This window comes from Punica granatum, chromosome 1 (assembly GCF_007655135.1).
Source record: "Punica granatum isolate Tunisia-2019 chromosome 1, ASM765513v2, whole genome shotgun sequence".
Classification (NCBI taxonomy): domain Eukaryota; kingdom Viridiplantae; phylum Streptophyta; class Magnoliopsida; order Myrtales; family Lythraceae; genus Punica; species Punica granatum.
The window spans coordinates 54,569,643-54,589,705 of record NC_045127.1 but is presented as its reverse complement, the minus strand read 5'-3'; the positions used below and the strand labels follow the sequence as shown (position 1 = coordinate 54,589,705).

General features: G+C 40.8%; 4 protein-coding genes across 6 annotated transcripts; 2 read left to right on the top strand and 2 right to left on the bottom strand.

The window, feature by feature from the left end:
• Positions 1–56: 56 nt before the first annotated feature.
• On the bottom strand, positions 57–2,300 carry LOC116210161 (cilia- and flagella-associated protein 20). Its single transcript, XM_031543986.1, has 6 exons — positions 2,177–2,300; positions 1,893–1,977; positions 1,748–1,779; positions 1,327–1,568; positions 428–664; positions 57–328 (listed from the first exon to the last, which is right to left on the bottom strand). Exons 2-6 carry the CDS (start codon positions 1,943–1,945, stop codon positions 320–322), a joined length of 573 nt encoding a protein of 190 aa, XP_031399846.1. The 5' UTR covers positions 1,946–1,977; positions 2,177–2,300; the 3' UTR covers positions 57–319.
• Positions 2,301–2,361: 61 nt separating this feature from the next.
• On the top strand, positions 2,362–5,449 carry LOC116192439 (pentatricopeptide repeat-containing protein At4g28010). The gene has a single exon (XM_031520993.1). The coding sequence runs from the start codon at positions 2,533–2,535 to the stop codon at positions 4,675–4,677; it is 2,145 nt and encodes a 714-aa protein (XP_031376853.1). The 5' UTR covers positions 2,362–2,532; the 3' UTR covers positions 4,678–5,449.
• Positions 5,450–10,716: 5,267 nt separating this feature from the next.
• Positions 10,717–12,051, top strand: LOC116192454 (protein MIZU-KUSSEI 1). The gene has a single exon (XM_031521009.1). It carries the CDS (start codon positions 10,868–10,870, stop codon positions 11,756–11,758), a length of 891 nt encoding a protein of 296 aa, XP_031376869.1. The 5' UTR covers positions 10,717–10,867; the 3' UTR covers positions 11,759–12,051.
• Positions 12,052–12,376: 325 nt separating this feature from the next.
• On the bottom strand, positions 12,377–19,082 carry LOC116192229. 3 transcript variants are annotated; one of them, XR_004154030.1, is made up of 13 exons: positions 18,932–19,082; positions 18,779–18,853; positions 18,479–18,652; positions 17,320–18,255; positions 17,105–17,180; positions 16,968–17,035; positions 15,716–16,811; positions 15,310–15,596; positions 14,832–14,938; positions 14,077–14,212; positions 13,080–13,232; positions 12,753–12,920; positions 12,377–12,649 (listed from the first exon to the last, which is right to left on the bottom strand). XR_004154030.1 is itself a non-coding variant. In XM_031520710.1 (12 exons), exons 3-12 carry the CDS (start codon positions 18,647–18,649, stop codon positions 12,849–12,851), a joined length of 3,102 nt encoding a protein of 1,033 aa, XP_031376570.1. In that variant the 5' UTR covers positions 18,650–18,652; positions 18,779–18,853; positions 18,932–19,082; the 3' UTR covers positions 12,377–12,848. The 3 variants fall into 3 exon arrangements, 2 of the variants coding, with proteins under 2 accessions (XP_031376570.1, XP_031376580.1); XM_031520710.1 differs by having other exon boundaries at positions 12,377–12,920; XM_031520720.1 differs by having other exon boundaries at positions 12,377–12,920; positions 18,518–18,652; positions 18,932–19,081.
• Between the last annotated feature and the right edge of the window lie 981 nt (positions 19,083–20,063).

The following is a 20,063-nucleotide window of genomic DNA, read 5'->3' as shown; positions in this document are numbered from 1 at the left end:
TTGAATTCCTAACTGATGAAATCGGTTTGCAACAAAATGATCTTTGAAGAAATATATTGGAGGGCATAACCATATTCTTAGCTGTAGCAATCATCATCAGTCCATGTGTCAAAATTCAGACGTTTTCAAGCAAATAACATTAGAGAAACTCACTAGAGATCATAGAAGACGTGAAGATTTGTTCTACAAGAAACCCAATAAACAAGAGATCAAGATATTCCAATATGTCCCCTCATGAATCTTATAGCCTAATAAGAGCGTATGTCTGATGTACAACTATTGACCACCAGCTCCTACATAAGACAGGCTCGTGCCAACTTCATGTTTTCTGCAAATAGCATACAGATATAAGTAAGATACTCCGATATAACGAGCGAAAGCAAGAGAGAAACAGGAAAGCCTAATGGTCAAATTTTCAAATTTTAACCTGCATGGGAAGGTAGAGTTTAAATTCTGGTGGGAGCTCCTCTTCGGAGTAAAGCCGGTCCGAGAAATATATCCTCCTCAGGCGGCAGTTGGCATGCACCTGAACTCGCAGGGTTTCGACGTAATTGGTCCCATATGCTCTCCTCGTGAAATCGGCAAGATTCAGCTGAATCTGGTTCCATCCTTCGTCCATCTTCAATGGCATAGTACAAACATATGGCTTCACTCTAGTCATAGCCTATAGTACATGGATTTTAAAGTTACTAGCAATTTCAATACTTTCAATGCATGGGGTAGATATTTGAGATCACTCAACAGAACACGACAAGGTCTTTCAGCAATAAGAACAGCTATCCTGTGTTGAAAACTTGATATATAGCGTCTAATTCCACCACTCATCAATCATGACCATACCATAAGCTGAAAGAACATATAGACATGTACGATATCCTTGTGCTCTCATCAGAAGGCACGGATTAAATGAATCATGAGCTAAGATTCTACCTTATCATTAATTAACATTCATATTATTTGTCTTTTTTCAAAGGTTCATGGATAGCTTTCTTCACTTGCATGAACTAGATGATTGCACCGTGAAAAAACCACGTCAAAGACAAATAAACAATAGAAACTGGTAGCTTGCTTCTTGACTAAAGATCAAATTATGTATGCACTAAACATTCATCGATTCAGTGCTAGCTTAGAATCCAAGAACCATATACCAGGTTAACATCCCCCTGGCGCTAGACCAAGGTCCATATGTCAGTCAGGTATCAAATTTGTAAGCACAGAACATAACGTTCGCTGAGTGCTATCATTATGATCCATGATGTGGACAAAACCACACTTAGAGGCATGGCTTAGAGGCAAGCAATAGCAAACAAAGGCAAACTTACACACTTGAAAGTTAGAAGCTCGGAACCGTCGCCTGACGTTCTTGTCATCCAGCACTTGAATCTCGAAAGTGAAATACTTCTTGAGACTCTTTACGATCATAACCAAGAATGGCAGCTTTATACCGAGCGTTGCAGAGGGGTCGGCAGGGCATGTTATGTACGTGGACTGGATGTTCGAGCCGATGATCTCGAGAACATTCGACTGAATGTCCTCATCTTGCGGCCGCTTTACATGACCATTGACCACTGCAAGGGACTCAATACAGGACAAGTAATCAGCAAAAACACACCTTTTAGAAACAGGTGCAGGCACGAATACGGGATGAACTCATACAGCGCCTTTTGTTCATATTAAAGCTAAACACATGCTGTTAAGCACGCGATCTCTAAACCCGAAAAGCAACAGAGACAAACGAGAAAGCTACCTTCTTTATCCCATATCTGCAAAGGCTTGCTCCTGCAGAAATACAAATGCATAGCTTTACTACTACGAACAACGAGTGCAACAAAGGCCAACGACCAATTAAAATCTAGAACTTCTGAAGGGATAGAGGAACAAGAAATCAATACCCTAGACTGTATAGGATAGATAAAAAACCAGATTGGAACGTGTTCTTGAACATTCTTCAGAAGTGACACGAGAACCAGCTGGAACCTGAAGCACACACGCCATGAATACTTCCGTCAGAAATAAGACAAATGAATGAGCCGAAGACACAGACAGGAGCAAGAGGGCGACTGACTGGAGGATCGGCACCGGAGTTTCAGAAGAACATCAGACAATTCCACTCAGATCGAACAAGAATGGATTTCCACAGACAGTAACGATCGCGAAAGTGGGAGAGGCAAAGTACCTGAAGGCTCTGTATCTCTTGCCGCGCGAAGCTCGGGTCGGTCGCCGGAGGAGCTACCGATTCCGTCGAAGGAGGGGAAGAACCGAAGGAGTATCGTATCGGCTACGAGGGAAGGAGGGGGGGGGGGGGGGGGGGGGGGACAGTCTCTGTCTCTCGAAACTGACGCTGTATGTGGGCCCATTCGGTCTTAGCCCATCAAATTTTGGGCCTTGAACTCGGGGCCCAAAAAAGCCCAGATAAACTGATTTCTCTGGCCCAGTGGCACATTACCGGTCTCTTTCGTTCATCCTCTTACCGGCGGTCTGGTCTTCTGCTGCTCTGCTTCACCGACTGGAACGCAGAGCTCCACGCTCAGTATGAGGAAGAGATCAATGCTGAGGCCTCCATTGAGAGGCTTCTCTTCAATGTCTGCGCCTCCGGTTTCACTCGGCACCGTCGATTCCCAGCTTCGATCTCTCCTGGAGAAGCCGAGTTCGCGTCAATTCACAGAGGCAGCTTCCCTGTTCCATCTCTCAATCGACTCCGGCTCGCCACCATCTCCTTCGACCTCCAGCTCCCTCGTCGACGCCCTGGTGAGGTCCAAAAACTACGAGCTTGCCCTCTCTGTTTACACGAAGATGGCCCGGTCCAGTGTCCCGCCTAGGTTTGTTGCATTGAGAGGTTTAGTCGAGTGTTTCGTGAATGCAGGCAGTACTGGACTTGCCTTAGGTGCGTTGGGGTTGATGCTGAGGCGCGGTTTCAGCGTGAACGCTTATGTGATGAATGTCGTGCTAAATGGATTGTGTAGGAACTGTGGGGTTGAGGCGGCAGCGGAGTTTTTCCGCAAGATGGAGGGCAACGGCGTGTTGCCTGATGTTATCAGTTACAACGTGATGATAAATGGACTTTGCAAGGCTAAGAAAATTGATGATGCTGTGGAGCTTTTGGTTGAAATGAAGACGGTGAAATGTTTCCCGAATTTGGTGACGTACACCACTCTGATGGATGGGCTCTGTAAGGTCGGCAGAGTCGAGAAGGCCGCGGAGATGATGCACGATATGAAAGAGCAGGGCCTTGATGCTGATGTGGTGGTGTACGGGGCTCTGATAAATGGGTTCTGTCGAATAGGGAATTACGATCGGGGGAAAGAACTTTTAGATGAGATGGTGGATAAAGGAATTTTCCCTAACGTAATTACGTTCAACTCCTTAGTAAATGGCCTTTCTAAGATGGGGAGATTCGAAGAAGCCATGGTGATGTTGGATGCTATGATTGAACGTGGGATTCACCCCGATGTTTATATTTATACAAGTTTGATTGATGGCCTATGCAAGAAGGGAGTCGTGAAGAAAGCAGTGGAGATGCTGAACCTGATGGTGGAGAAGGGTGAGGAGCCGAATTCTGTGACTTATAATATTGTAATTCATGGGCTGTGCAAGGAAGGTCTGATCGATGAAGCATTTAGAATCTTCGGTATGATGACGGAGAAAGGGAAAGAGCGTGATGCGGTTACTTATAATGCGTTGCTGATGGGGCTTTGCAACAAAGGCAGGACTGAGGAGGCGATCCATCTGTTCAATCTGATGGTGAGTGATAAAAACTATGCCAAGCCCGATGTTAAGACTTTTAACATGCTGATGAATGGGCTTTTCAAAAATGGGCGTGTGGATGATGCTCTTAAAATCTATCGTAAGATGGCAAAGAGGGGGACTCCTGGTACCGTAGTAACTTATAATACCTTGCTTTCCGGGTATCTAGGGGCTGGAAGAATTCATGAGGCTATGCAAGTATGGAGACAAATTCACGAACTGGGCTTGGAACCTAATTCAGTTACCTATAGTTCTATCATTGATGGAATGTGCAAGATTGGATTGATGAACATAGCAAAGGGTTTCTTCATGAAGATGAGGGCTTCTGAGCCCTGTCCTGTCTTGGCAGACTTCAATACGTTAATGGCATTTTTGTGCAAGGAGAGTAGTTTGGAACAAGCAAATAGGTTGTTTCAGGAAATTAGGATAGCAAACCTCGAACCAGATGTTGCATCGTTCAATATTATGATAGATGGAACTCTCAGAGCAGGGGATATTCAATCTGCCAAAGCCCTGCTCACAGAAATGCTTAAATCGGGCTTGACTCCCGATATGCTGACCTTTTCTGCCCTAATCAAATGGCTATCAAAACATGGACAGTTGGATGATGCTAAATTGGTTTACGAGAGAATAGTTTCTTCTGGCTTTATACCTGACTCTGCTGTGTTCGATTCCTTGCTTAAGGGTTGTGTTTCAAGTGGTGACAAAGATGGAATTATCTATTTTCTTCAACAAATGGCTGATAAAGGTGCTGTAATCGACTTGAAGATTACTAGAACTATCTTGTCCTGTCTGTCTCAGGATTTTGTGGATCTTGATGTGAAGGACCTCCCAGACTTTGCCCAAGGAAAATCAAGTCCGGGCATTCGATGTGCGGAGTTTCTTGCTGAACTCCGTCGATCTTACCCTAGGCTTGGGCTTAGTGCAACTTGACCTATTGTCTATTTTTAGTCTTTGGTTCTCATGGCAAGGTCCTTGCCCGACCTGAAGAACGTTACAGAGCATCGATTTGTAAGTCTCTCTACTGCTGAAGATTCTATTATTCTATGAGATGGAAGACAATGTCGCCCACGGTTCACCAGTCAGGATCCTATATGCTACAGTAAGTGCGTGGGGAGCTTCAGGAGCAAGCGCCCCGAGGTACCTTGGAGAAGAGCAGTTTGGTTTGCGGACCACCTAGCAAAGCCATCTTTTATGAGCTGGTTAGCTGAGCTCAACAGACTAAGCACCAAGCACATAATGCTGGAGTGGGGGATGCAGATTTCTCTTTCTGACTCTTGAGTTCTGTGGTGAAACTACGGAGACTAGGGATCGCATTTTTTTTGGGTGCAGAGTTACGCGCACAGCAGTATCGGGTGCAGTCTGTTAAGCAGAATTGGGAGGCCGGAACGACGAGCTACATGGAATCTGAAGATTGAAGGGGAAAGCTCTGGATATCACTGCTCAAAGGCTTCTCTGGACGATCTGCATTTACAAAGATCTGGACGGAGAGGAACTTTGAGAATTTTTCGGAAGAAAACTACCAAGTGCAGCTGAGATTGTTCTCCAAGTCATTGAGATTTTACGAATGAAGTTGCTTTCTATTCCAAATGTAACTTTTAACCAAAGCTTCGTCGTTGGGGTTGCAGTAAGTTTATATTGTTGTCTGTCTTGGAAGGATAATCCTCTTGTTTTGGTTTTTCACACGTAATCCGGTTTTCCTGGCGAATTGGCGTTTCAAACATAATCCCATTTAAGGTACCAGTTTCAAGTCGGGCTTGGAATGGTAAATCAAAAGAGCCATTGCGGCACCTGTTTGGCTAAAGAAATTTTTTTAACTCTACTCAACTCAATTCCATTTTAACTTTACTTATCTTCAATTCAACAACATAATTATTACTTTTTTCATTTTTTCTTTAATTTTTTTACACAATTCAATTCAATTTTTAATACTAAATTCTCTCAACTATTCATTACTTTTTTCACAATTCAACAATATAATTATTACTTTATCTAAACTATTCATTATTTTTTTACGTTTTTTTTCATAATTCAACAACATAATCATTATAAATCAATCAAAACAAAAACTTAACTCTACCCAACTTTAAAACCAAATACAACCGAAAATCAAAATGAACAAAATTACTCTGAGATGCAGATGATCAAAAGGATGGACTAAAAGCCGGTTCATCGTACACCTCATCCGGGACGGATAATACTTCATGATTTGGAATCTCATCTCAGTTCCACGTATATGATATCATGAGGAAGCCGAGTGCCAAATGCGTCTGCAGGAATGACGATTTCCGGTAATTTCTGTGCAACGTTCAATTATTGTAGTAATAGCCGTGCAGATTTGTTCCATGCTCTTTGGCAGCAGAGGATAGGTTTGTAAATTCCGTCTCATCAGGAGCAAATAACATATGAATATTACTACGAATGAAAGAGTAATTCTTCGCTCCATAGGTAGCAGCGATCCGTATAGATGTCAAGGGGAATTAGATGAGATCCAAAACATATCCCGCCACGACAAAATTAATATTTACGACAATAAAAACATGCCGAAGTTATCATCAAATCTGACCTACAGACACCGCTATAAAACGCATCTGCAAATTGAACGCAGTAAGCGGCCAAGCAGATAACAATCTAACCCACATTACAAACTAGATCCAGCTTATCTGAGTCGGCCCTTCTATTTCTAATAACAAACGGATAGCGTTACGGATCTCTTTTGCCTTACTGATAATGTTCTGTTCCAAGGTATTTTTGCCTCATCGAAAGCATCCCAGATTTTCACTCTTTTGCCTTGCCGAAATGTTAATTTCCTGCTTTGCCGGGGATAAATTGTGTCTGGAGGATCCTCCATCAGTATCCCCGTAAATGTAATGCTATTATTTGAAGCTTCTTTTGGTTCCTCCCCTCCTAATGCCATGCCACAAATGTTCCAATGACTTGGGCCTACATGAAATGTTCTCAGGTCCCTTTTTCTTTTTTCTTTTTTTTTTCTCCCCGGGTTACAGAAGAGATCACCGGTCCCTCTTTTTATATATATACATATATATTTTTTTTTCTTTTTCCATTTTGCCGTGCCGGAAACCTTCAAACTTTTGCTATTTTCACCTTCAAGGAAACGTTCTGAATTTCTGTTTTAGCTTGTAGATGCCCCGCTTCATCGAGGTCTCACTTATATCTCGCCTTGGGGAGACATTATCTGAGGCTCCACTCTGTTCATGGAATTGAAAGTAAGATGAAATTCTACCGTTCTTTCTTTTCCATGAATACCCAACTGGGCTGGAAACCGCTCAGCTCTTGATAGGGCGCTTTCCTGCATCATCAACTAAAAACCTGCCATTTTCGAAAGATCAGGTTAATTAATTGCAGGGGAAATGTCGGCCGCAGAACTCATGCTGTAGACGTGATGTTCAGTTTAACAATTGTCGATTTCTCGTGGCTAAGGGGTTGGTTTATATTTTGTTATGCTTCAATGTAAACTGCAGAAGTTTTTAAAACCATACGTAAGTGTGCGTGTTTATATACGTTTCTCTTACTTAGCTATATATATGTGTAAATGAATAATTCTTTTAAGTTGGCTTGAATTTGAAAAAAAAAAAAAAAACAATGACAACTACACGTGTTCTATCTAGATAAGTCGACGTTCTCGTTAAAAAGAAAGTAAATGGTCGATCCGTAACCCGTTGTCATCATAAACAAGTCGCAATAAGCGTCAATGAAATTGTGTATGCTTATAGAACTCTAATTTCCACTGGAAATAATTGATTAGTCGATACAGTTCTGGTCGATGAATGTTTGATATATTTATGTATTAAACATATCGTTTATGATATTCATAATCAGAATGTCTCCGTAATGTTTAAACCACAAATTTTGGCCCATATGTTTGATATATTTATGTATTAAGGATGACTGGTTCAAGGAGCACATTAGCTGAACCAAAACCCCAAATCCATTCATAAAATCAATGAAGCATCAGTCTCAATAATCAGTTTCTGAATGCCCTGGGATGTGGCCAAAAGGAGACCTTGAAGAATAGCAACTAGTTCTGCAACTACGCTAGTTGTAATTCCTAGGTTCATGGAGAACCCGAGCTTCCAATTTCCCGCCTTATCTCGAATCACTCCTCCAGCTCCAGCCTTGCCTGGGTTACCACAGCTGGACCCATCAGTATTCAACTTGAAGTACCCCGGAGGTGGGGGGAGACCAGCTCACATGAATACGAGACTACCTCTTCTAACTTCCGAGAGAGGTTTGAGGCACGAATGAATATATATGAGCTACTGATGATGATTTGGGTAAGCACCTTGGCTTTCCAATCAGTCCCTCGAAGAAGAAGGAGAAGAATTTCTCCTTTCTTGTTGATCAAGTCAAATCGAAGTTGACTGGATGGAAGGCACAACTCCTCTCCATAGCAGGGCGCCCCCTACTGATCGACTCTGCTACCACTGCCATTCCATCTTATGTAATGCAGTGCACGCAACTTCCCAAGGAAACTATGGGGTAGCTTCAAGGTCCCACAAGTACTTCGGGGATCCTTTTCTCTAGTTGCAAGTTCCTGGTTGCGGGGTAAATATATATTAATGGCTGCTTGTACATTGTCCACTGGACGAGCTGCAGGCAGATCAATCGTATCTAGATGATGGCCTCTGCCACCGTGAAACCAATCTAGCTAAGACCGCTGATCCTGTAGGCTGTAGCTCATCGTCGCATGAAGGGATGGCACATATCAATTGCAGCCATTACCTTCGCAGGGTGGAGGAGTTGCCTAGGAAGAACCCCTAAGAAGAGAGCCGTCAGATGCGGAGAAAGAGCTCCTATCCATCTCCACTTCCCGAGGTTCAGCCTATTGGGCGCGTACCCTCCGATATAATACTACTGGCCAAGGTTTTTGGGCCAGTGTTGTCCCGAGCTCACCCGGGCTAGCTATGGCGGCGAGGTTCCCGCACACTGCAATGTCCTCCTTTGGTGTGGTCATGCCAACACCAAGGTTCGTTCTTTCGCCATAGCGGTATGACTGGTCATGGAGAGATTTTCTGTAAGATAGTGATGAGTAGAGAGAAGAGAGTGATCATCAATTTATACTGTGCAAAATGTCAGTTTGATAAATACTGCGAGTGTCTATAAGGCAAGCGAAAAAATTTTCACTTGTAGAATTTTCTTTTTCCTTTTTTAATTCTCTTCCCCGGTGGTACGTTGCGGATCGATGAAGCGATTGCGAGAAATTTTGAAAGTACTTAATTAATCGTGGAGCAACATATTAAGTTGTTATCATTTATTTGATAGTGTGCCGGGTCAGCCACATTAAAGGTTGGAAATATTTTCAACATATAAAGCATGTAAAATTTTGATCTCCTAATGGAGGTTACAATATGTATCCTAATAAAGTAAGCTGGTATAAGAATATTTTGGGAGGTCAGGATTTTCTTTCAATAATTTGTATATTTGTTTTGCTATGTAATACATAAAAAGATATATAAATAATTGAACCAAGTCCTTCTTAACAGTATTTTTGTTTCGTGTAACGAAAATTTTCAACAATAGTAAGCATGGCATGTGCAAATGAAAATGAAATATCTGTTTTGTTTAAGTTAATATTTAATGTCACAAATTTTCGCAATTTTGCTACAAAATATCAATAATAAAAAGTAATTCTCTCTATTGTTGTACTTCACATTTTGGGAGTTTTGCAAGCCCCAAAATTGGGGCCAGTCCAAAAATTAGTTGGCCCAACTCATAGTAAGATACGCTTTTATCAGTTTTCTTATAAATAAAATACCCATCACATATGTAGATTTGCTAAATTCAGTGTTCATCCTTAATTAGAGATTAATTTTGCAGGAAAGTGACAGTTGATATGGGATGAGGTGAATCAAGCATAGTCAAATTCATCATATGTAAGTCAAATATCCATTAATCAAATACATTTAAATATGATCACGCATCAATCGTCAAGGATAATACAAGTTCACGAGAAGATCGACCTTTTGCTCAAGGGGCGACGTGACCAATGCATGGATTTGGTGACGAGTCCTTATTATGTCAATTCGGCCATTTTGTGACGAGTCCTTATTTAATTATGCCGATTCCTGTAAAACTAAACTTTGTAAGCAGAGCTCATAATTGATCTAAAGCTTTCCCATCGGGCAAGTTAAGGAGACAGAACACGTTAACAATAATACAGTACATATATAAATTCCTATTGGTATGATATATATATTTTTTCTTCAGAGGACCATTCTGAAGATTCATAAATGCAACCAAATATGTCCACCTTCCCTAGATGATGTTGAAGTATAAATAGGACGCAGTCTTCTTTGACATATCTTCTCATAATAAGAACTTGATCCTATCGTCTTCTTTTTTTTTTTTTTTTTTTCTAATAAGTAAACTCGCGTCATTTTTACTCTTATTTCATTATTAAATAGATAAATAAACTACCTTTGAAAGTGTCGAATTCCATCAGCTTATGTTTTGCCTGCAGAGAGTAGAAGAGATGCTGACACATGCCCTCTCCATTTCAGGATTAGCAGTTTTTTTAGCATTCTCCATTATTATTGTACTGCAGAGATTTATTCAGACACTCGAGCTTCCGTTAATTATACATATACAGAATTAAGAAACATATTCAACTCGGTAATTAAGTCGACGATGAATATTCATTCTAGCCAGGATTCATTGACGAGGGAGGCTCATAATATTTATATGGACCAACTCTAACTTGATATAATAATAATCTTTTATTTTTGTCAGCGTTAGACGGGGCAGAAATACAATACAAAAGTAGAATAACTACGGATTAATAAAGCGGGGAAATAAAGCCCCAATAATATCTTCAAATATGACAATTGGAGTGCACTCTGAGCCAATCAATTTAGCGCATGTGTTTCCCTCTCTATATGTGTGTCTAAATAACAAGGATCTTGTATTAGCCGATTGACAATTTTATATGTTATTGGTCCTGTCCTCCCTCAAAAGTAAACGTGCACACACTGATCCCAGATAGTCAACGCAGACGTAGGATGGAATGTCTTAAGGCAATGCAAGAGTCAACGTGCGCCCCACTAACTGATCTTCCTTTCATATATATATAACCACTCGTACATCTGCGATCATCACCTAATTGATGAACTCGCCACCAATCATTCGTACTATGGCCATTCAGATCGCCGCTATAGACCCCAAGACCAGACCGCATTCTCCTTCTCCATGCATTTCCTTCCACCCGGCCGTGCCGCAATCTCCGCCCTCGTCCTCGACCCCGGCTCTCCCACCGCCACCCCGGACCCCGAGAATAATCTCCCCGCCGACCTCTTCGCCTCAAACCGCTCCCTCTCCCTCGAGATCCCCCACCATTAACATCTCCCTCCAGCAGCCCTCCAGTAAGAAGAAGAACACGTCCAGGTCCTCGAAATTCTTCCGCCACTTTCGCTCCATCTTCAGGTCGTTCCCGATTATAAACCCGACTTGCAGGATCCCCGTCTCCCTCCATGGCTCCCGACACCACGAGGTCCACATCCACGGCGGGACTAAAGTTACCGGTACCCTATTTGGGCACCGGAAGTCGAGGGTAAACCTGGCCATACAAGAGTCCCCGAAGAGCGTCCCCGTGCTCGTCCTCGAGCTCGCCATCCCGACAGGGAAGCTCCTCCACGACGTGGGGCTCGGGCTCGTGAGGGTGGCGTTGGAGTGCGAGAAGAAGCACCCTTCCGAGAAGACAAAGCTGATCGACGAGCCCATATGGACGATGTACCGCAATGGGCGGAAGGTCGGGTACGCAGTGAGGCGGGAACCTTCGGAGGATGACCTGGCTATCATGCAGATGCTCCATGCTGTGTCGATGGGCGCCGGGGTGCTCCCGAGCGAGACCGGGGATATGATGGAAGTCGGGGTGCTGACCTACATGAGAGCACAGTTCGAAAGAGTCATCGGTTCGAAGGACTCTGAGACATATTACATGACGAACCCCGACGGTAACAGCGGACCCGAATTAAGCATCTTCTTCGTGAGGATCTGAGCTCTAACACGTACGTGAGAAGTGGAGAATTTGGACTTGCTCGAGAAGTTAAAACCTAATTAGAGACGAATATTAGGCAGCCATGTTTTTCGCGTATTGTGACAATGACTTTTTAGTCCCACCTAGACACATTACCCTGTGGTACAACTGCAAGTATTGTCCTTAGATCGGATCTGTATAGTTCGAACTTACATAATTGTTAGAAGTAAAATCTGCGTGATCAATGATAGGTCCTGTTTAGTAGCGCAAATGAAATGAAATGAAATGAATGGAATGGAATGAAATAAACATCCTATCCTTGCACCCCATTTATTCATTTGATCTCACTCACGTGAGATGGAAAAACATTTCTCTCGTGATAACATTTTTTTTTTTTAATATGATGGAATGAACATTTCCTCGAAAGAAAGATAAATAATGCTAATTCTCACGGTTCAACTTTTACAAAGGTGACAACAAGAAAGAAACTATTTTTCACAGAGTATCACACATTTTCTTTTAAATGTCATCCTCGGGCTGATTTTTTAGCCTCGCTCGGCTAGCTAGAATTTATTAGCAACTATCAGCTGTTATAACTGCAGCTCTTGACGGCAAAAATTAATCATGCTCCTTTTCAAGTGGAAGAGACCAATATGGGGTTCAATTTGATGCGAGATAATAACAACAAAGAACAATCGTTCATTGCGTGTATTAACATATGAACAGGTATATGTGCAATTCCCTTTACAGCAAGACTACTGCCTTGCTCACTTGCAGATACAACAAGAGCGTTATGTACAAACTTCAAACGCAGAAGTGACTATCTCACTATCACTTCCCCAAGCATGTCCTGCTTGCTTCAAGTTGGAATCAAAAATTGCCGAAGATTAATCTTCAAAATTAAGGATTCACCTGGTAACACACTAGAGTTAAGCATTGAGACGGAACAACCCCACTAGAACCTCCAATTTTTTTCTCCTAACAAAAAACTCTCAGATGGATTAACAGAAGTTACCTTTATAAATGGCATAATTATCGAATTTCTGCTTTCTTTGTTTGGCTTCACTGAGTAGCCAACATTTAAAAAAAAATCCATACTTTGCATAACAGCTTAAGTATAATTTTCGCTCGGTAGAGGGAAGAGCTTCCCCGCATATAAGCTCTCTACTATCCAGCTAGCTGGCTGCAATGGGAGATTAGTGTCCGTGAGAGTTTGATAAAATAGATAATAGAAAAGCTTCTGCTCGTTGAACTTGATCCTTCAAGTAAACTGAAGGACTTCGGTTCTTAGATGTGCTATAGGAGCTTAGGATTTTAGAAATTTAGTTCATGGATTACTAACCATAACAGGCACATTCCTCTCCATCGCACAGTGTCTCAAGTGACGAGAGGTTGCACTTTCAAACTCAGTGACGATTGTTCCAATAGTAAATTTTTTGGTGTCAAGACCCTCAAGCAACTGCTGGAGGGTTTTAAATGCCTGACCTCCTCCATGCTGTACAACACACAGAGATGCTGGTGAGTTCAAATTGCTATGATCTAAATTAAAGACTGACAATCGCTTCAGCTCCATTCTTCAACTTTAAATAAATAAATAGAAATAAAAAAGGACTGACAACGAGTAATAGCAGCCAATAGTGGAGATGAGAAGTATGTCCAGCAAATATCAGAACTTTCGGTTTCTTGGCTGAGAGTGTTAGGAGGGTTTCAGAAGTGTAAACCTCATCTCAGATTGTAATGTGAAAGGACTCCGGTTTCAAAAGATTATATACTATAGAAAAGTATTTTAGAAAATAAAAAAAATTTATGTGCTGTCTCGTTGCACCTGGAGAAGAACACAGAGGAAAAATGAATGCAACATGATGGGTCTCACATTTTGACAATTAAACCATAATGTTTTGCTCATATTTTGACAATCTGAACAAATCTGTGCATCTGACCCTGAAATAGCTATGCTTGAAAAAGTTTTGTTTCATGCCAATAGAGATGCTTTGAGGTGATGCAAAAGATCCTCATCAGATAGCAGGAGGAAAATAACATCTATTGATCAACTCGAGTGCAATCTAGATTGACGACAAAAAGATTCAAAATCCAAGAGCCCTAGAAAATTTCAAGGTTGATCCTATCAAAAGAAACAGTTCCATTTTTTTGGTCACCACAAACAGTTCCTTGAACACAAAAGCAACGGTATTTCACTAACTGATAGTACCAGGACACATGCTGTGTCATTAAGGAACTAGCTGAGTGGAATTTTTCCAGAACTAAATTATAAAATGATAAAAAGAAGTATACAAGCTCAACAGTAATCTAAAGTAGATAAAATGAAGAATGCTCATCACCTTGATTATGGTCGCAAATTTGGTATAAAAACTTCTCTTTCCATGGAGCATGATTCCTACTCCTTCAAATACTGGGAAGGTTTTGCCAGTATTCTTAAAAGTTGTAACATCCGTTTGGTATGATATAATCATATACCTGCCAAAGGAATAAAGTTAACCACAGGTCAAAGATAGATATGAAAACTGGATACGTGCTGCCTGCAACAAAATAAATCCAGATCCTGGAGACCACCCTTCGTGAGCACTTTAAATAGTATTACTAATGCCCTAGTAATAGGAGTCGTCAAATTGCATCTGACTGGTGGTAAGTTAGACTGCATATAATTTTAGGTGAAGAAGGATCCAACATCTTACACTGACGAGGCTCTTTAGATTTTCTACTGGATTTTATGGCTTAGTCTCATTCACTTCTCCACAGTTGTACAAATGATCACAACTCAATTATGAAGTTTGCTCTACTATTATGACTAATTTCTAATGAAACCCGATTTAGAATTGAAATGTTCCATGGAAAAGAACTGTATTAGTGGGAGAATCGTTTGACATAGCTGCAATAGTCTCATCTAAATATACTGAACTCATCATTCAGATTATAGTTAAACTGCTTCACATTCATGCTTCAATTATTGTCCAACTAGAGGAAAGCAGAATAAAAGTCTTAACATTTGAAATTTCAATATTAATAAAAATTATTAATACAAATGCATCATGAAAGGAACACCCCTCATGCTTCAGATAAACCAAACATAACTTACTTTTCAGGTGATTCGATGGACCCCGCTGAGATTGAATCCGTAAGCCAACTAGCGTCAAGGATGAGGCACTTAATAGCACAACCATAAAGAAACTTGGCTGTTCGTAACTGAAAGCAAGCAAAGTATGTTAATCGCACTAAGCGGGAAAGAAAGGTGCATTAATGGCATGTTATTTCTTCTCAATGAAAAGTACTTGATTTCTCACTAAAGATATTGATTACTAATCAAAAGGCCTGACAATCTTTGACCAACTTTAGATTGAAAGAAGCATCTTTTACAATATTCATTTAATTTGATTTGATTGATAGCTTATCTCCAATTTAATTAATTCATCGCCTTTCAATAAAAGACACCCGAAAAAAGGAAAAAAGAGATGTTCTCTGGTGATGACGAGACCTTTTCATAACTTGGATGAATCTTAGTGCAACCTACTGTGTTCAATATCATCATGTGCAAATGATTGCCTCTAAGAACAAACCTTTTTTGAAGCTATAACAGTTGGCTGTTGTGATTGCAGTTTAAAACTTCTCTTTCTCCTAAAATTGGAGGGAATATCAGAGAGAATGATACCACCATGCCTCTGAATTAACCATTCCATTTCTTTTTCCTTGCGACTTGAAAATCCTGTAACCAAGAACTCCATACCCTGGAAAATAAAATTCTTCCTGTCTCTGCTGCATCTTGAAAAGAAGTGCACGCATTTGGTTCGAGGGTTTAACTGCTGGTTGCAATATCTTAACCTTTTCCGTGACTGGGTAGTAGAACCTAGAGGAAGTGCCAAATGAATGTATAAGTTCCAACTGAGGGACTCAAAGATGCAATTTTCTGGCAAATGTATAAGTTCCGCGAAAAGTACTAAAGAGTTAATTGCTGGAAATTCTTACAATTTCTGTGAGGAGATTTAAACTTATGTGTGCTCCTATCCACTGGCCGTGCCATCTTGTCTTCTGCAAAACGTACTCTTTTCTCCTGTGGAGCTTGATCCGCAGTGGGACAATAACCCTGAAGCTGCATCTTATTGAAAATGTTGCCCCAGTGAATATTAACTGCCGGTTCTGGTTCCACAGAGTGCTTTTCCTTTGAGAAGGAATCATTAGCCAAATACCTAGAAAGCTGAATACGACGCCGTTTCAGAGGGTTTAATATGAGAGGTAACTGCCTTTTAGCCGGTAATGGGGGCCGAATTTGAGCCACTCCTGTAAATTCATCAAGACTCTTCCTGACTGTTGCTTCTTCATCTGAAGGCTTGGAGGTGTCGGAACCATGATGTTTTTCATTATGCTGGATCATAGGAAACGTAGGTGTGCACGTATGTGAAAATAATCCTACCCGTATCCTACCTGAAGGTCTGTTAGTATCCGTCTGAATCTCCACTGCTGCAATTCTTCGGTTGCACTCTCTCGGAGAGAGTAAACTAGAGTTGAGTTCTCTGTTTTCAAGCCAAGCCATCCTACTAGGTAATAGCATGCTATAATTCTTCAGAGAGGACAGCCGTCTCTGAACTATAGACTTGGAACATTCTTCATCTGTTGTAGGAGAATGATCCTTTTGATGGTTGCATTGTATCTCTGGATCAGATGTTTTACACAACTTCACAAGTTGAGGACCTGATGCCGGGCTGCCGCACGTCTCGGCATCATTGTCTTCATCATCTTGGCATTCTGCTTGCACGGGGACAGAATCTTCCATGGAGAGACTGCAAGGAACAACGGAACAAAGAGGATCCACTGAAGATGGACTTAAGGATCTCGCAGCCTCTTGAGAAAATGGTAAACCCTGATTGCGTTTTTCACAAGACCCTCCAAGGGGTATATTTGACTGTGAAGCTATGTCAATGCTATAGTGTTTCCTTTCTTGTACAACAGAATTTTCATCCACGGCCACATCTGCAGATTCGGAGAGAAAGCTTGTCTCACCAACAAAAGGTTTCGCAATGCTTCTATTGCCATATTGTTTTGATGGTACAGCTGCATCTACTTCCTTCAAAAGACTTAACATAATCACAATCACGAGTGAGGCGATGAACATCAAATATTCAGTGAATTGCAAAAAGATGAAGAGGAAAGTGGACTACGGAACATGTCTTAGAAAAGAATGATGAAAGAACAGAATAGAAAAGGAAATAGGTCCTCACACCTCTGCCGTCCAACCACCAAACCAGTGGCTTCGGAATCGACCTGTAGTGTATCTTTGTCTATCTTGTTCTGTGGAGAAAAGGGAGTCAGATGATATTACTAGAATTCAAATATAAGCAAAAGCAGCATTCTCTTTACCCTGATCTTGAGGGGACAAGTTTACATCAGACTGAGGTTGATACAGAGGCCCACCTACCCCCACAGAACCACTTCTCTGAAAGCATGCAATCATGTTAAGAGGAAAATCATGGCTTCATCATATGTGAAAATAGGAAAGGAAAAAAACTGGTCATGCCGATTGGGGGAAAAGCTTGTAGGGTGCAGATAAATAAATAGAAAACGAAAATGATCACCTCGTCCACAGCTGAACCATTAGGAATGCTTCCAACTGACAGATGAAGGTTTTTATCGACATGGTTAGGCGTGTCTGAGATACCAGGACCCAGAGGTAAACCAATAGAAATACCATCTTGATTTTGAGCATTTTTGCTGGCGACTTCTACTGAAGAGCCCTTTCTCAATCGTCTATCCTGGGCCAACACATCATGTGCTTGATTACTTGTACATAGATTACCAATATTTCCCAGCACACATTCAGAACCATTCTTATAATTGACATGATTTTTAGAAATTGGCGTTTCTTCTACACAAGAAACATCCAAATCACAAATACCCGGGTCATCGTGATCACTAGAAGACACTCCTACATCTTTGAAAGCATCCATTTCTGAAATATTATCCAACTCTACTGGCGGACGATCCTTGCCAGTACCGCCAATTGTGCCATGGGGTGGGTTTTTCAAATCCTCCAATCGTGCTTGCTTGATCCGCAGTGCCATCTCGACAACAGCTATCATGGGCAGATATCTCAGAGCTGAATCACTTTCCACTAATTCATTTATAACCAGAGCTTCGGAAGCTGCAATCGATAACTCAACTGCATGATCAATTTCAGCTTCCTCAAGTTTCGGAACTTTCACCCTTTCTTCACGCTGCCTTGCTCCGTCTATCTCAACAGGTTTAGTTGCAGCTTCTCTGAAATTTGAAACTTGTATCATTTCTTCAAGCTGCCCTGCTCCTTCTATCTCAACAGGCTGACATACATCTTCTTTGAGATTTGAGACTCTTACCATTTCTTCACACTGAATTGGACTGTCTATCTCGACATGTTCAGACACAGCTTCAACTTTCTGTAATGACTGCACCGATAGATCCGATGTATTCGGGTTTTGGCTTCCTCCGCATGATGAATTACTATAGGATAGAAGATGTAGATGGAAATGGAGCACCTACAGAATATTAGGATTCATTAGAGAACAATTTCACATTACAGACCACATTGGATCAGCCCGAAATAAGAAACTAGAAGGTCAAAATTCTGGTATCATCACAGAGAAGGCCACGAAATCAAGTATTCACATAGAAACACTTTAGCTTCATCCAGAAAATATTATAGCTCCTTCAGAATGAACAACACGAAGTCTATCGGAGCAGAAGATAATCGAGGTGAACCTGGAAACAAGAGATGCGTGCGTACAATTGAGAACTCACATTTCCCGAAGATTGAGCAACACTGACTTGTGAGCTGCTTTCTCCAGACCAGAACAAGCGACAACCGCTGTATGCGCTGTTTCGTTTGCCAATATCTTCTCCATCGCCGATATCTCCTTTACAGACAGCCATTTTCTGTCCAATTTCAAGAAGACTCTTGAGATCAGATGAAATTCATCACTATATCTTAAAAACCTCGAATCAAACAAGTGAGGCTAATCAAAGCAGTTCCTGAAGAGAAAAGTGAGTTTCGAAGCAGACCTTCAACGAGTCTTCCTCCTCCTCGGACGATTCTATCGGATTGTGTTGAAGTCAATCGCGAAGCCAAGCTGAATCCTGAAATTGAAATCGGATTATGCAAAGAATGAACAGTAGAAAAGCATCAGAGAGAGAGAGTGTGTCAGAGGATGATACCTCGGAGAATTGACCATGGCGGAACTCTAACCTCGCCATCGAACCCACTCCACCGGCGACCAAGCAAGAGAGGGAGAGAGAAAGAGAAGAGGACCGAGGAGCAAATTAAAGCGAGATTCCCGCCAAATGAAACGACTTCCCGCGGGAGGAAAGGAAAAGGGCTCTTGATAAATATGGGCTTACAGTCAAAGGCCCAACATAATCGAAAGTTTATGATTTCAAGTTAAATAATAATAATAATAATAATTCGCGATATATTTAATATAAATATTAATGTTCATGATTTTATGCATAGCTAGTGGAATGGCCCCGCACTTCGTTGATGGGTTCATTTTGTGATTTTATTGTTTTCAACAAACAAAATATCAATAATTAAATAATGAATAAAATTGATAAATTTAAATAGATATATCGTTGTGTAAGAATTGTATATTTTATTTCTCCTAACTCATGAAAACGTACGATGCTAAATTATCAAATTGTGCATCTGACGTGCAATTATTTAACATGATGAGTATCAGGTAAAACTTAAGTTTTTCCATCTATTTTGTTCTCAACCAATAATAACATGATGGATGCTGTTGTTCTATCGCTTGATATAGATAATGTGTATTCTTTTATCGAATTAAATATATAGTGTTAATTAAAAAGTACATGAAATTCCAAGAAAAAGATAGATAAATAGGATGATTGCATTTAACATTAAAAAATGTACTAGGAAAAAAATAATTTTTATATTAGTGTTTTTCTAAATAAAGAGAGGAAAAAAACTGACAGGTTAAGGATATTTTAAACTAAATACAATAAAGCAAAATAAAATAGAAAAGGATGGTTGGGAATATGAGGCGAAGGGGCACCGGGATCACCATCTCAACAAATCAAAATAATGTGCTATAATTTGTCCTTGAATAATTGTAATGGAAAACGGGGGAAAAAAAAAGGAAGGAATTTGAGGCTACGACGTCACTTTCTTCGGGAATTGGAGGGACAAGTTTTTAATATTTTTACTGAAATTTAGCTTCTTAATTTTTATTTTATATTTTTTTGCTTGATTTCTTTAAAGAAGATTTTTAGCTTAATCTTTTGTAAAATTGAAAATTAGAATCTATCAGTCTATCTTCTAGCTTTATAA